Source organism: Salmo trutta, chromosome 30 (genome assembly GCF_901001165.1).
Source record: "Salmo trutta chromosome 30, fSalTru1.1, whole genome shotgun sequence".
Taxonomy (NCBI): Eukaryota; Metazoa; Chordata; class Actinopteri; order Salmoniformes; family Salmonidae; genus Salmo; species Salmo trutta.
Window position 1 is genome coordinate 20609615 of NC_042986.1, and position 16825 is coordinate 20626439.

General features: G+C 45.2%; 1 protein-coding gene across 1 annotated transcript; it reads left to right on the forward strand.

Annotated features, from left to right (window-relative positions):
- Positions 1–470: 470 nt before the first annotated feature.
- ttll10 (tubulin tyrosine ligase-like family, member 10) lies at positions 471–10818 on the forward strand. Its single transcript, XM_029723245.1, has 11 exons — positions 471–720; positions 1187–1349; positions 1464–1582; positions 1798–1918; positions 2208–2293; positions 7097–7283; positions 8094–8265; positions 8813–8953; positions 9156–9272; positions 9393–9486; positions 9802–10818. The coding sequence occupies exons 1-11, from the start codon at positions 681–683 to the stop codon at positions 10635–10637; spliced, it is 2076 nt and encodes a 691-aa protein (XP_029579105.1). The 5' UTR covers positions 471–680; the 3' UTR covers positions 10638–10818.
- Positions 10819–16825: the final 6007 nt, after the last annotated feature.

Consider the following 16825-nt stretch of genomic DNA (forward strand, 5'->3'; position numbering starts at 1 on the left):
CTACCTACTTCTGCTAAACACTCGATTCTGCAAATTGCTCAATAGGACTACATTTAATGCATTTTGTGATATTTTAATTAATCTAATTACTTGTCCTTAACATTTTATTAGCTATAAAGCATAAAATAATAAAACAATTTGGCAAATGTTCTAGGCTATGAATACAGTAAAATACAATTTGCTTGACATTGAGATTAAATTGCATTTTGTGATTACATTTAGAAAATTGTATTTCTCAATAAAAAATAGAATAATAGACATGCAAGAAACTACAATTAAACAGCCATCCTTTTGAATCTTATCTATAGTGTCACAGACTGCGAGAAGGAGAGGGGTGGTCCGGTCCAGGTGCCATTCCCAATGGAAAATCTCCTCCTGTTACAGTACTCCACTACTCCCACGATCTGGGTCAGCATCAGTGGTAAGTGATGTCATCTGAGAACTTGGTTGAGCCCTGCCCTCAGGGCGAGACAGGGGTGAGAGGGCTGCCGGAAGCCCAGCTGGCCTGTGGAGACAACACGCCCCGGGAGAGACAGAGCCAGGGAGGGACACAGGAGGAGGTGGGAGACAGCGGGTCCCTGGCCCACAACAACAAGATACAGGAAGTGACATCAGAACCCAGTGAAGGGGCAGGCCAACTGCAGGAGGACCCACAGACAGGTCTCAGAGGTAACCAGGGGATGTCTGCAGCACGGAGGAGCGGGGAGGATGGAGGGCCAGGTGTGTGTGGAGAATGGTGGTATTCTGGTGGTTCAATTCAGGTTTTTTTCTCATCAGGTTCTAAAAATCGAATTTGTCTGCTAAAGTTTTCCGATAATAAGTAACAGGAGAGGCATATAAACGACCAGTTAGTCATACAGTGCAAAACAGTTCTTATATGCTTTAGTGAACAAAGATAAAAGAAAAACTAGAATACTGAAATGAAAAGGCATGTTCAAAATCAGCACTCAGGAACTACAAAGCTGATAAAAGCAATATTATTTATTATGGTTTAGTAAACAAGACTTTCCTATCTAGAGTTGCCACCATTTTAGTTACAGTACATATTGACACTTTTTGAATAGAATTTGGCACTCAGCAGTTCAAGTGTGTAAGCGTGCATGTTCTGTACGAGTGTACGCATGTGTGTGTTTACTTGTGTGTGTATATGAGTGTGTGTTTTAATCCATATCTCTGGGTGCGGCAGGTGTGTGTCTGGAGGAGCAGTGCTTCAGTGGGAGCAGGAGGAGGTCATCCCCCAGGGGGGTGGTGATACTACCATATCCAGAAAGGGAGAGGGACAGGCGGACAGAGGAGCCCAGGGGCCCAGGGTCTTTCTTCTTCTTTGGAGGAGGGAACGGAGCCTCCATGTAAGTCACTCCCCTATTCCAACGAAGTGAAATGATAAGACAATTCAACTTAGGCCTTAATTCAATCTTTTCAGTCTAGCCATTTTTTGTATTGACTACTTTTATTCAATGTAGAGTAACCTCCTATTGTGAGAGCAGAGGATGGCAACGGATCTATGACAAGACTAGAGAGGACTTTAAACTCAAGTGGTGTGAGATCAAATCCCCAGTCACCTATTATAACTTCAAAGAAGGTACCTGTACTATACAAGCTCATATGGTTCACTCCACAGAGGTATCAATACAGTTACAGTTACATAAAATGTTAATTCAGTCTTGAATATTTCATAATAAGCGGCAAATATATATCTGGGTTCAGTGTTTGAAATCTTGTCTCTTTTGTAGAAGACAACAGATGGAAAATGACTATATGAAGGAGAATGGTTTTGAATATGTCATCATGTCGTAGGTGAACAGCTCCTTTTCCAGATCCCCAACAACAAGGTGCTGACCACTAAGATCGGCCTCCTTAGCAGCCTAAGGGAGTATGACCGCTTCAGCAGCAAGGTCAACCACGGTCGGGGACTGAGGTGAGGCATCTGAGACAAAGAAGGTGCATAGGCCTCTCACATTATAGTCCTGTAAAATAATGTATCTCTATAGAGTAGTTACTAATGTCTACTTCCAATGGTTACTTCATCTAATGGCTACTTCTATAACTTATGTTAGCTCCTTTTATTTTTTTTTATTTTTTTTACTTCACTAGGGTATTGATTTTCCTGGATCCGTTTTAAATACAGTATTGAAAATAAGATAAGACGATCCCTTTAAGTAATACAGTGACCTTTCATCTAATGGCAATAGTTCTCTGCCTTGTAGGAGGATGAAAATTGAGGAGTTTTTCCCCACCACCTTCCGCATGGACATGAGAGATGAGAGAGAGGCTTTCTTTGCCCAGCAGGAAGGTAAAAATTGGCCTAAGTCAAATACAACGCCTCCAGTAACACGATAACATGTCAATACTAGCACACTACAATACAGGTTCAACAAGATTCTGTAGCGGGCTACAGTTGAAAAAGTAACTTGTGCTTCATGGAAAAGACAATGACGGCAAAGATAATGAAAACAAATAATGCGTAACTGACAGATTTGCGTGACACAATAGTTGTCCTAGCGATTTGAATGTATTATTATTTATTTATTTTTATGTTGGAACGTTAAGGTACAGCACTTCAGTTCCTAGTAGGCTATTGTAATAAAATCACAAGAGAAACCTGTTGTGTTGCTATAGAGAAATGCTGGCAGAGGGCATGTCTGAGAGACAGAGAGAGACGTAGTGAAAAGCCATGACACCCACAGTCCTTTAACAGTGGCTACCGCCTTACTGCAGCAGGCTTTCCACCATTGCTCCTCACCTCATTTCAAAGCTGTTCATTTCAAAATTCAAAAGGCACTCACACATCTGAGCTATCTTTGTTGCAGGTGCATGGTAACAGTTGAGTAACATGAGAAAAAAGAAGAAACATGCACACTGCTCTTGCTAGTATCACTGCTCTTTATTAAGCTTTACGTATTGGCCTCAAGGCATTTCGAAACCTGTTAATTTCACCTTCTGCAGTTAGGTTTGTTGAAGAGGCAGAAGGGTTGAAGAAGAAACCATGACACAGTCAGTTCTCCCAGTTCTCCCACACCAATAGCACAAGTAGACTTATGACTCAGCTGCCATAGAAGAAGGATGCAGTATAACTTGCAATGTGCATCATCATGAAGTTAATAGTAACTTTAATTCTAAAAGTTAAATGACAAATCCACTCAAAAACTATATTTTGGTATTTTTTCATTAGTCCATTGTTAATACAGTCCCCGAATGTTTGCATGTCAGCAGTCAAGTTTTCAGGATATTGGACTTTCAAGAAGCAAAGTGCCACATCATCATCATGCTGCAAACTGCATCATAATGGTGTGGCAAGTGACACTTTGCTTCTTGAAAATCCTATAATTGTTCCTTTAAGTTAAGAGGATGACAATGATACATCTGCATATTATCAATTGAAACAGCATCTCTCAAGCCTACGGCAAAATTACAACAATCAGGTGAAATATACTGCTCAAAAAAATAAAGGGAACACTTAAACAACACAATGTAACTCCAAGTCAATGACACTTCTGTGAAATCAAACTGTCCACTTAGGAAGCAACACTGATTGACAACACATTTCACATGCTGTTGTGCAAATGGAATAGACAACAGGTGGAAATTATAGGCAATTAGCAAGACACCCCCAATAAAGGAGTGGTTCGGCAGGTGGTGACCACAGACCACTTCTCAGTTCCTATGCTTCCTGGCTGATGTTTTGGTCACTTTTGAATGCTGGTGGTGCTTTCACTCTAGTGGTAGCATGAGACGGAGTCTACAACCCACACAAGTGGCTCAGGTAGTGCAGCTCATCCAGGATGGCACATCAATGTGAGCTGTGGCAAGAAGGTTTGCTGTGTCTGTCAGCGTAGTGTCCAGAGCATGGAGGCACTACCAGGAGACAGGCCAGTACATCAGGAGACGTGGAGGAGGCCGTAGGAGGGCAACAACCCAGCAGCAGGACCGCTACCTCCGCCTATGTACAAGGAGGAGCAGGAGGAGCACTGCCAGAGCCCTGCAAAATGACCTCCAGCAGGCCACAAATGTGCATGTGTCTGCTCAAACGGTCAGAAACAGACTCCATGAGGGTGGTATGAGGGAACGACGTCCACAGGTGGGGGTTGTGCTTACAGCCCAACACCGTGCAGGACGTTTGGCATTTGCCAGAGAACACCAAGATTGGCAAATTCGCCACTGGCGCCCTGTGCTCTTCACAGATGAAAGCAGGTTCACACTGAGCACATGTGACAGATGTGACAGAGTCTGGAGACGCCGTGGAGAACGTTCTGCTGCCTGCAACATCCTCCAGCATGACCGGTTTGGCGGTGGGTCAGTCATGGTGTGGGGTGGCATTTCTTTGGGGGGCCGCACAGCCCTCCATGTGCTCGCCAGAGGTAGCCTGACTGCTGTAAGGTACCGAGATGAGATCCTCAGACCCCTTGTGAGACCATATGCTGGTGCGGTTGGCCCTGGGTTCCTCCTAATGCAAGACAATGCTAGACCTCATGTGGCTGGAGTGTGTCAGCAGTTCCTGCAAGAGGAAGGCATTGATGCTATGGACTGGCCCGCCCGTTCCCCAGACCTGAATCCAATTGAGCACATCTGGGACATCATGTCTCGCTCCATCCACCAACGCCACGTTGCACCACAGACTGTCCAGGAGTTGGCGGATGCTTTAGTCCAGGTCTGGGAGGAGATCCCTCAGGAGACCATCTGCCACCTCATCAGGAGCATGCCCAGGTGTTGTAGGGAGGTCCTACAGGCACGTGGAGGCCACACACACTACTGAGCCTCATTTTGACTTGTTTTAAGGACATTACATCAAAGTTGGATCAGCCTGTAGTGTGGTTTTCCACTTTAATTTTGAGTGTGACTCCAAATCCAGACCTCCATGGGTTGATAAATTGGATTTCCATTGATTATTTTTGTGTGATTTTGTTGTCAGGACATTCAACTATGTAAAGAAAAAAGTATTTAATAAGATTATTTCATTCATTCAGATCTAGGATGTGTTATTTTAGTGTTCCCTTTATTTTTTTGAGCAGTGTATAATAACATGCATAATGACAACAATAAGGTTTAGTCTGCTTGGTGACATAAATAACTAATTATTGTGACACATACAGTACCAGTGAAAAGCTTGGACACACCTACTTATTCATGGGTTTTTATTTATTTATTACTGTTTTCTACATTGTAGAATAATAGTGAAGACATCAAAGCTAGGAAAAAACACATGGAATTATGTAGTAACCAAAAAAGTGTTAAACAAATCAAAATATATGTTATATTTTTGAATCTTCAAAGCAGCCCCCCTTTGACTTGATGACAGCTTTGCACACTCTTGGGATTCTCTCAACCAGCTTCACCTGGAATGCTTTTCCAACAGTCTTGAAGGAGTTCCCACATATGCTGAGCACTTGTTGGCTGCTTTCCTTCACTCCACGGTCCAACTCATCCCTAACCTTCTCAATTGGGTTGAGGTAGGGTAATTGTGGAGGCCAGGTCATCTGATGCAGCACTCCATCACTCTCCTCTCTAGGTCAAATTGCCCTTACACAGCCTGGAGGTGTGTTGGGTCATGGTCTTGTTGAAAAACAAATGATAGTCCCACTAAACGCAAACCAGGTGGGATGGCGTATCGCTGCAGAATGCTCTGGTAGCCATGCTGGTGTGCCTTGAATTCTAAATAAATCACTGACAGTGTCACCAGCAAAGCACCCCACACCATCACACCTCCTCCTCCATGCTTCACGGTGGGAACCACACCACAGAGATTTTATTTTATTTTACCTTTATTTAACTAGGCAAGTCAGTTAAGAACAAATTCTTATTTTCAATGACGGCCTAGGAACAGTGGGTTAACTGCCTTGTTCAGGGGCAAAACAACAGATTTTTACCTTGTCAGCTCGGGGACTTGATCTTGCAACCTTTCGGTTACTAGTCCAACGTGCTAACCACTAGGCTACCTGCCACTCCTATCATCCGTTCACCTACTCTGCGTCTCTCACAAAGACCCGCCAGTTGGAACCAAAAATCTCAAATTTTGAATTTTTCCATCAGACCAAAGGACAGATTTCCACCAGTCTAATGTCCATTGCTCGTGTTCCTTGGTCCAAGCAAGTCTCTTCTTCTTATTGGTGTCCTTTAGTATTAGTTTCTTTGCAGCAATTTGACCATGAAGGCCTGATTCACTCAGTCTCCTCTGAACAGTTGATGTTGAGATGTGTCTGTTACTTGAATTCTGTGAAGCATTTATTTGGGCTGCAATTTCTGAGGCTGGTAACTCTAATGAACTAATCCTCTGCAGCAGTTACAAACCTGGGTCTTCCTTCCCGGTGGCGGTCCTCATGAGTGTCAGTTTTATCATAGCGCTTGATGGTTTTTGTGACTGCACTTGAAGAAACGTAAAAAACTCTTGAAATGTTCTGGATTGACTGAATTTCATGTCTTAAAGCAATGACGGACTCTCATTTCTATTTGCTTATTTTAGCTGTTCTTGCCATAGTATGGACTCTGTCTTTTACCAAATAGGGCAATCTCTGTATACCACCGCTACCATGTCACAACACAACTGATTGGCCCAAACGCATTAAGATGGAAAGAAATTCTACAAATGAACTTTTAACAAGGTTAATTGAAATGCATTCCAGGTGACTACCTCATGAAGCTGGTTGAGAGAATGCCAATAGTGTGCAAAGCTGTCATCAAGGCAAAGGGTCACTACTTTGAAGAATCTCTTTGTTTAACACTTTTTTGGTTACTCCACGATTCCATGTGTTATTTCATAGTTTTGATGTCTTCACTATTATTCTACAATGTAGAAAAAAAGAAAAAAACCTTGAATGAGTAGGCGTGTCCAAACCTTTGACTGGTTCTGTAGGTAATGTAGTCAGCAAAGGTGACATATAACTAATTTGTCTGCATAGTTCACATATAACTACAATGATTAAATGTCACTATTTGGAGATATTCTAATAAGACATTTAAAAAATCATTCCCACATCTGAGTTATATTGTTGCAGCTGCATGGGAATAATGCGAAAAAGGAAAGCACACTGCTCTTGCTCGTATCAGTAGTTTCATTCAAGTTTACGTTAGATATTCTAACAAAACCATGTTGCGTTGCTAGGTATGTGTGATGAGAAGACAAGCATGTGGATCTGTAAACCCACGGGCCTCAACCAGGGGCGAGGCATCTTCCTCCTGAGGAGCCAGGAAGACGTCTCGGCCTTCAGACTCAAGCTGCAGAACATCGCAGAGAGCCAGTGCAACAGGACGCTGCCTTTTCGCTTGCCCCAGGCACGCATCGTGCAGCAGTGGGTGAACACTAGGGCTGTGAACGCTACTTTATAAGGACGTTCAGTACTGTGTCTGCAAAGCCAAAAGGAATTGCAGATTATATGATCATCAAATACATTCTATAATTCTGATTTTATTCGATGTGGTTATACTGTAGTAATTCTCCATGAATTGCAAAGCTGCCATTGTTTGCCATATTCACTTGACAAATTGGATATATTATTACATTTCTACCAACAGAGGGAATGTAAGATCTGTTTTTAAAAGAGCCATGTACTACAGACGGGTTGGTTTATTAGCAACAAAACCGACACGTGCGCAACTATGCGGCAAAACAGACGGTGTTAGCATAGATTGTTGACAACATGTAAACTATATATAAAGTTTCACATTGAGCACCTCATCTCTCAAATACATCGTTACAGTTGTTGGTTAGCTAGCTCATGAATTTGAGACATTTAGCATAGACGAAACATCAGTCAAAACACCTCAAACAAGACATGGTATCAATAACAAGATACAACGATTCCCCACATGGCAGTTTCTTGTCATTGTTGCTAGCTATCTGGCTATCCAGAATCACAACCACACATGGCTTTCTGCACCATTGAAGCGTGCACATTGTTTTCGTGACGTTCTCAGCGTATCTATTGTATCTACAGAGCCTTGTATCTATTGATACAAGGCTCTGGGCCTGTATTCAGAAAGAGTATGCGTGCTGATCTAGGATCTGTTTTTCCTTATCATTATGAATACAATTATTTGGACTGCGGGGACGATCCTAGACCAGCCAAGTGGATTATAATGTATATCTAATGTTTCCTCAGGTATGTCCAGAACCCTCTGCTCTTAAAGGGGAGAAAGTTTGATGTGCGCTCCTATTTCCTCATTGCCTGCACCTCACCCTACATGGTATTTTTTCGCCATGGTTACGTGCGCTTGACCTGCGACCTTTATGACCCCAACTCCCCCAACCTCTCTTCCCATTTGACCAATCAGGTTAGTAGAAAAAATATGCTTCTCTTTTTTGGTTTACAAAATTATTTTGCCTCCCCTGAGCAGGATAGTGTTTTTCGTCATGAATCTTGTTCTGGAGGCAGCTCTGCAGAGTGGTCACTAGCTGATTTTAAACCAAAACTCTAACTCTAACCTTAACCACACTGTTAACCCTAATGTCTAACCCTAACCTTAAATAAAGACAAAAAGTAAAATAAAAAAATATAATGAATCTTTACAATATAGGCAATTTTGATGTTGCAGTTGGCCTGTCTAAAGGGAAAATGCTCAGTTCTGCTCCAGGACAAGACTCATGACAATAAACGTCAACCTGCTCCCCTGACCTGCAGGTTTAGTCATATAAGCAGAGTATTACTATTTCAGAATCAGGTTGTCAACAGATGCATCTCCATAGGATACTGCATGAAAATAGACCAGAAACCAGGTCATAAAATCATGGTACCAATCAAGTCTCAAACTGTTGGCCCTGTAACAACTCCTCTCTCTGGCCATTCATGTGTATCCTGTTCCCCCTTTTGTTTCCCCACAGTACATGCAGAAGAAGAACCCTCTCTACAGCGTGCTGAAGGAGGAGACCGTCTGGTCCATGGATCGATTCAACACCTACGTCAATGACAAGCTCAGTGTTGCCAAGGGCCTGCCTAGGGACTGGGTGCTTGGCGCTTTCGCCGTGAGTTTTAGTTTTTTTTTAGGTTTACATCATGGTTAAGTTAACCCTTCAGGGACCAATTATGAAAGCATCATTGGTGTTATTTATAGTTAAGTAATGTGTTTTTACTCCTGGGAGAGACTACAAACGACATCCTCTCCACCCACACCTTTGTGTCTGTCTGTTTGTTTGTCTTGCCCTATGTCTGTTATCCATTCATTAGAAGCGAATGCAGCAGATCATGATCCAGTGTTTCTTCGCTGTGAAAGCCAAGCTATATCGTAAACTGGGGTACTTTGACCTGATTGGCTGTGATTTCATGATTGACGATGACTTTAAGGTCGGCAAAACACCTCATTGGTTTTTAATGTAAAGTGTGTGTGAGTTTAAAAGTATTTGTGAGCGGTTGGTCAAATTATCAGTTGATGTGCTTGCTGTGCCTTTGTCTGTCCTCATCTAGGTGTGGCTGTTGGAGATGAACTGTAACCCAGCCCTCCACACCAACTGTGAGGCCCTGAAGGAAGTGATTCCCAGTACTGTTGTGGAAACTTTGGGTGAGCACACACTACCCTTCACATGACTGGCTTAATTAGTTCTGCTGGACTATGATATTACCTCAAGAATTTGACAAGATATCCTCAAATGCAGCTGATCTCAGAAATAAACACAGTTCGGAAATACTTTTTTTGTCTTTGCAATTCAAGATAGCGAGATGAAGTGTCACCAGTTCCCCTTTAATTTGTTAGTTTGCCTGTGTGTGGCTTCTCTCTGTTTTTCTATTGGTGGGTTGAAAATAGCCTGATGTGTGATAGCTAGTACCCAGCTGTAGGTTAATCAAGCCTTACAGCCTTATGCCTTATCTCCTGTAGATCTGACTCTGGAGATCTTCAACAAGTGTCGCTGTGGACTGAAGCTGCTGCCATTGGCCAGTCAGAGGGACTTTGTGCTACTGTATGATGGCGAGACTGCCCATGTCCCTGTTCTCAGCCGCAGGAGCAAAACAGCAGTACCCCTCCAAGCCCAGCGCCCAAAGAGTGCCTCCACCCAAATGCTCTTCACCACCAGCAGGACTCAGAAGACCGAGTCTGTAGCATCAGTGTCTCAGGAGAAGTCAGTGAGTGAAAACACATTTTCTCCTGTAGCCATGACGGCTGTCTTGGTACCCCTGACTGGCACTGATGCCACTGACCATCCTGCCCCTGTCACTACACACAATGATCCATCCCTGCAAACCGGTCCCAACCGACCCACAGGCCCAGGAGGGGCCCCCAGACCCCATCCCACCCACAAACCCAGTCCTCGGCCCCTCAAGCCAGCCCAAGCTCGCGTGGAGCTCCAGCTCAGCAAGTGCACCTGGCAGCGGCGATCGGGGAACTCGGAACATCGCAAGCCCCCAGATCTCCTGTGGGTGAAGAATACCTTCAAGTCCCTGTCTACCCCGGCTCTGACTGAGGGCTCACGCCTCTCTGTGAGACGCCTGCGGGCCACCAAAGCCTGCCACCCCGACCAGGTACAACCCTTCTGCTACTCCCTGAGACCCACCCAGTTCCGCCTGGCCAAGCCCGGCACCAGCGGCCCCGTGTGGACAGACAAACAGGACAAGGAAGGGGAACAGGAGGGAGAGGGGGGCCAGGAGCCCGGTGTAGACACACAGAGTGCAGCCAAGGAAGAGAAAGAGGACAAAGAACACAGGGAGGAGCTGTGATATACTCACACTGAGACACTCACACCTGTCAAAGTATAGACGACTTAATGCTAATCATTTTGGTTTGTGGGTAACAATATGTATGGGTGAGGTTGGAACCTCGCCATGAAAGGAATCCTACTTATCTTTTTATTACATAATATTTTAAATGAATAAAGTATGTTTACCCCCTGATAAAAAACCTGATGATTCTGTCTTTTGATGCTTGAAATTTTTGAGGTGACTTCGAAAATGCAATTGCACAACAGCATGACAACTGGTGAAATAGCACACGGGTAAATCTACGGTACCAGAGTGATACTGAGACTAAGACTTTTTACTTGAAATGTATTATAAACAAAAAACAATGATTGCAAAGTTAGGCAATTTTGATACAACATTTTTAACAGAAATGCAATGGTTCATTGAATCAGTCTAAAACTTTGCACATATACTGTTGCCATCTAGTGGCCAACATCTAAATTGCGCCTAACCTGGAATAGTACCTCATGGCCTTTCTCTTGCATTTCAATGAAAAAAAGGCATATATTTTTTCTTTGTATTAGCTTTTACCAGATCTAATGTGTTATATTCTCCTACATTAATTTCACATTTCCACAAACTTCCACAGAGTGTTTCCTTTCAAATGGTATCAAGAATACAGCAAGATGACGCTGACAGAGATGGTCGCCTCACTTCTGGTCCTCAGGAAAGTACGCAGTAATTTGTTTTTTTTTATGTATTAGTTTATGTATTATTTTTTACATTGTTAGCCCAGGAAATCTCAAGAGTTATTACATACACCCGGGAAGAACTATTGCATATAAAAGCAATGACAACTTACCAACATTACGACCAGGAATACGTCTTTCCCAAAGCGGATCCTTTGTTCGGTCCTCCACCCTGGACATGGGATCTTATCCCAGAGGTCAACCCAAAACAAAGCGGTCGCCGCAGGAGAGGCAGACGGAGCGGCCTACTGGTCAGACTCAGAAGGCGAGCACACCATCCATCCCTTCCGAGCATATTACTCACCAATGTCCAATCTCTAGATAACAAAGTGGACAAAATTAGGGCACAAGTTGCCTTCCAGAGAGACATCAGAGATTGTAACATTCTCTGTTTCACGGAAACATGGCTCACTCGGAATATGTTGTCAGAGTACACCCACCCGGCTCTTCATGCATCGCACCGACAGAAACAAACATCTCTCTGGTAAGAAGAAGGGCGGGGGTGTATGCCTTATGATTAACGACTCATGGTGTAATCACAACAACATACAGGAACTTAAGTCCTTTTGTTCACCTGACCTAGAATTCCTTACAATCAAATGCCGACCGCATTATCTTCCAAGAGAATTCTCTTAGATTATAGTCACAGCCGTGTATATCCCCCCCAAGCTATTACCTCGTCAGCCCTGAAAGAACTTCATTGGACTCTATGTAAACTGGAAACCATACATCCTGAGGCTGATTTTATTGTAGCCAGGGATTTTAACAAAGCTAACATTAAGAACTAGACTTCCTAAAGTCTATCAGCATATCGAATGCGAGATACGGGTTGCTAGCATTCTCGATTATTGCTACTCTAACTTCCACGATGCATACAAAGCCCTGCCCTGCCTTCGGCAAATCTGACCATGACTGCATTTTGTTGCTCCCAGCCTATAGACAGAAACTAAAACAGGAAACGCCCGTGCTCAGGTCCTTCCAACACTGGTTTGACCAATCGGATTCCATGCTTCAGGATTGCTTCGATCACGTGGACTGGGATATGTTCCGGATAGCCTCAGACAACAACATTGATGCATACGCTGACTCGGTGAGCGAGTTTATTAGCAAGTGCATCGAATATGTCGTACCCACTGTGACTATTAAAACATTTCCTAACCAGAAACCGTGGATTGATGGCAGCATTCGCGCAAAACTGAAAGCGCGAACCATCGCTTTTAATCATGGCAAGGCGACTGGAAACATGACCGAATACAAACAGTGCAGCTATTCTCTCTTCAAGGCAATCAAACAAGCAAAGTGTCAGTATAGAGACAAAGTAGTCACAATTCAACGGCTCAAACACGAGACGTATGTGGCAGTCAATCACGGATTGCAAAAAGAAAACCAGCCCCGTCACGGACAACGACGTCTTGTTCCCAGACAAATTAAACAACTCCTTTGCTCGCTTTGAGGACAATACAGTGCCACTGACATGGCCCGCTACCAAAGCCTGTGGGCTCTCCTTCTCCGTGGCCAATGTGAGTAAAACATTTAAACGTGTTAACCCTCGCAAGGCTGACGGCCCAGACGGCATCCCTAGCCGCGTCCTCAGAGCATGAGCAGGCCAGCTGGTGTGCTTACGGACATATTCAATAAATCCCTATCCCAGTCTGTTGTCCCCACATGCTTCAAGATGGCCACCATTGTTACTGTTCCCAAGAAAGCTAAGGTAACTGAACTAAATGACTATCGCCCCATTGCACTCACTTCTGTCATCATGAAGTGCTTTGAGAGACTAGTCAATGAGCATATCACCTCCACCCTACCTGATACCCTAGACCCACTCCAATTTACTTACTGCCCCAATAGGTCCACTGACGATGCAATCGCCATCACACTGCCCTATCCCATCTGGACAAGAGGAATACCTATTTTAGAATTATGTTCATTATCTACAGCTCAGCATTTAATACCATAGTACCTTCCAAACTCGTCATTAAGCTCGAGATGCTGGGTCTCGACCCCGCCCTGTGCAACTGGGTCCTGGACTTTCTGACGGGCCGCCCCCAGGTGGTTAAGGTAGGAAACAACATCTCCACCCCGCCGATCCTCAACACTGGGGCCCCACATGGGTGCGTTCTCAGCCCTCTCCTGTAATCCCTGTTCACCCATGACTGCGTGGCCATGCACGCTTCCAACTCAATCATCAAGGTTGCAGACGATACTACAGTGGTAGGCTTGATTACCAACAACGACGAGATGGCCTACAGGGAGGAGGTGAGGGCCCTCGGAGCGTGGTGTCAGGAAAATAACCTTTCACTCAACGTCAACAAAACAAATGAGATGATTGTGGGCTTCAGGAAACAGCAGAGGGAGTACCCCCCCCATCCACATCGATGGGACAGTAGTGGAGAAGGTGGAAAGTTTTCAGTTCCTCGGCGTACACATTATGGACAAACTGAAATGGTCCACCCACACAGACAGAGTGGTGAAGAAGGCGCAACAGTGCCTCTTCAACCTCAGAAGGCTGAAGAAATTTGTCTTGTCACCTAAAACATTCACAAACTTTAACAGATGCACAATCGAGAGCATCCTGTCGGGCTGTATCACTGCCTGGTACAGCAACTACACCGCCCTCAACCGCAAGGCTCCCCAGAGGGTAGTGCTGTCTGCACAACGCATCACCGGGGGAAATCTACCTGCCCTCCAGGACACCTACAGCACCCGATGTCACAGGAAGGCCAAAAAGATCATCAAGGTCAACAACCACCCGAGCCACTTCCTGTTCACCGCGCTATCATCCAGAAGGTGAGGTCAGTACAGGTGCATCAACGCTGGAACCGAGAGACTGAAAAACAACTTTTATCTCAAGGCCATCAGTCTGTTAAACAGCCATCACTAACATAGAGAGGCTGCTGTCAACATACAGACTCAAATCTCTGGCCACTTTAATAAATGGACTTAATAAAGGTATCACTTGTCACCTTAATTAACGCCACTTTAATAATGTTTACATATCCTACATCACTCATCTCATATGTATATACTGTTCTATACCATCTACTGCATCTTGCCTATGCCCATCATTAGTCACTTTAAATAACGGCACTTTAATAATGTTTACATATCCTACATTACTCATCTCATATGTATATAATGCTCTATACCATCTACAGCATCTTGCCTATGCCTATCATTAGTCACTTTAAATAACGTCACTTTAAAAATGTTTACATATCCTACATCACTCATCTCATATGTATATACTGTATTATATAGCATCTACTGCATCTTGCCAATGCCGCACGGCCATCGCTCATCCATATATTTACATGTACATATTCTTATTCATACCTTACATTTGTGTGTATAAGGTAGTTGTTGTGAATTTGTTTGATTACTTGTTAGATATTACTGCATTGTCGGAAACTAGAAGCACAAGCACTTCGCTACACTCACATTAACATCTGCTAACCATGTGTTTGTGACCAATAAAATTAGATTTTATTTTAATATGCATATCCTTGCTTCAGGTCCTGAGCTATAGGCAGTTAGATTTGGGTATGTAATTTTAGGCGAAAACTGAAAAAAAAGTATTTTGCTCTTTAGACACAGCGCTTAAAATGTTACTATTTTACTCCATAGGAATAACATAGTATAAAATACAATTGTACACATTCACGTCTGTTGCCATGAAGTACATTGAAAGGCTGGTCATGGCTCACATCAACACCATTATCCCAGAAACCCTAGACCCACTCCAATTTGCATACCGCCCCAACAGAACCACAGATGATGCAATCTCTATTGCACTCAACACTGCCCTTTCACACCTGGACAAAAGGAACACGTATGCGAGAATGTTATTCATTGACCACAACTCAGCGTTCAACACCATAGTCCCCTCAAAGCTCATCACTAAGCGAAGGACCCTGGGACTAAACACCTCCCTCTGCAACTGGATACTGGACTTCCTGACGGGCCGCCCCCAGGTGGTAAGGAACAACACATCCGTTACGCCGATCCTCAACACGGGGTCCACTCACGGGTGCGTGTTCAGTCCCCTCCTGTACTCCCTGTTCACTCATGACTGCATGGCCAAGCACAACTCCAACACCATCATCAAGTTTCCCGATGACACAACAGTGGTAGGCCTGATTACCGACTACGATGAGACAGCCTATATAGGGAGGAGGTCAGAGACCTGGTCGTGTGGTGCCAGGACAACAACCTCTCCCTCACCATGATCAAGACAAAGGAGATGATTGTGGACAACAGGAAAAGGAGGACCGAGCACGCCCCCGGGGCTGTAGTGGAGCAGGTTGAGAGCTTCAAGTTCCTTGGTGTCCACATCACCAACAAACTATCATGGTCCAAACACACTAAGACAGTCGTGAAGAGGGCACGACAAAGCCTATTCCCCCTCAGGAGACTGAAAAGATTTGGCATGGGTCCTCAGATCCTCAAAAGGTTCTACAGCTGCACCATTGAGAACATCCTGACTGGTTGCATCACTGCCTGGTAAGGCAACTGCTCGGCATCCGACCGCAAGGCACTACAGAGGGCAGTGCGTATGGCCCAGTTGTAACAGCTGTCGTGAGAGAGAGTAGACCAAGGTGCAGCAGAGTTAGTGTTCATCATTGAATATTTAATAGACGAAAGAAGACTATACAAAAATAAGAAAACCGACAGCCAAACAGTCCTGTCAGGTGCAAAACACTAAAAGAAACGGCGATGGCTGTGCCCGGCTGGCGGGCGGTGATGGCTGCGCCCGGCTGGCGGGCGGTGATGGCTGCGCCCGGCTGGCGGGCGGCGATGGCTGCGCCCGGCTGGCGGGCGGCGATGACTGCGCCCGGCTGGCTGGCGGCTCTGGCGGCTCCGGACAGGCGGGCGGCTCTGGCGGCTCCGGACAGGCGGGCGGCTCTGACGGCTCCGGACTGGCGGGCGGCTCTGACGGCTCCGGACTGGCGGGCGGCTGGAAGCGGCACAGGAGAGACCAGGATGGGGAGACCCACTGGAGGCCTGGTCCGTGGAGCAGGCACAGGATTGACCAGGATGGGGAGACCCACTGGAGGCCTGGTTCGTGGAGGCGGCACAGGATTCACCGGGTCCTGAAGACGCACTGGAGGTCTAGAGCGCACGGCCTGCACAACCCGTCCTGGCTCGATGCCCAATCTCCCCCGGCAGATGTTAGGAGCTGGGATGTAACGCACCGGGCTCTCCACGCGTACTGGGGACACCATGCGCTTTACTGCATAACACGATGCCTGACCAGTACTACGTTGCCTCCTGTAAGCACGGGGAGCTGGCTCAGGTCTCCAACCTGACTCTGCCACACTCCCCGTGTGCCCCCCCCCCAAAAAAAAAATGTTTTGGGGCTGCCTCTCGGGCTCTACCTGCCTCCCAGGCAGGCTGTCACAGTGGTCCAGCAATTGCTCCCATTTCCAGTCAATCCTTGACTCCAACACCTCCAGCAACCAGAATGCCATCTCCTCC

Excerpts from the sequence above, each read along its gene's own strand:
- ttll10 (XM_029723245.1), top strand. The coding sequence starts at position 681 with ATGTCTGCAGCACGGAGGAGCGGGGAGGATGGAGGGCCAG. Across the intron at positions 1,350-1,463 it reads GGAGGGAACGGAGCCTCCAT|AGTAACCTCCTATTGTGAGA; the intron begins GTAAGTCACTCC and ends TATTCAATGTAG. Across the intron at positions 9,273-9,392 it reads TGATTGACGATGACTTTAAG|GTGTGGCTGTTGGAGATGAA; the intron begins GTCGGCAAAACA and ends GTCCTCATCTAG.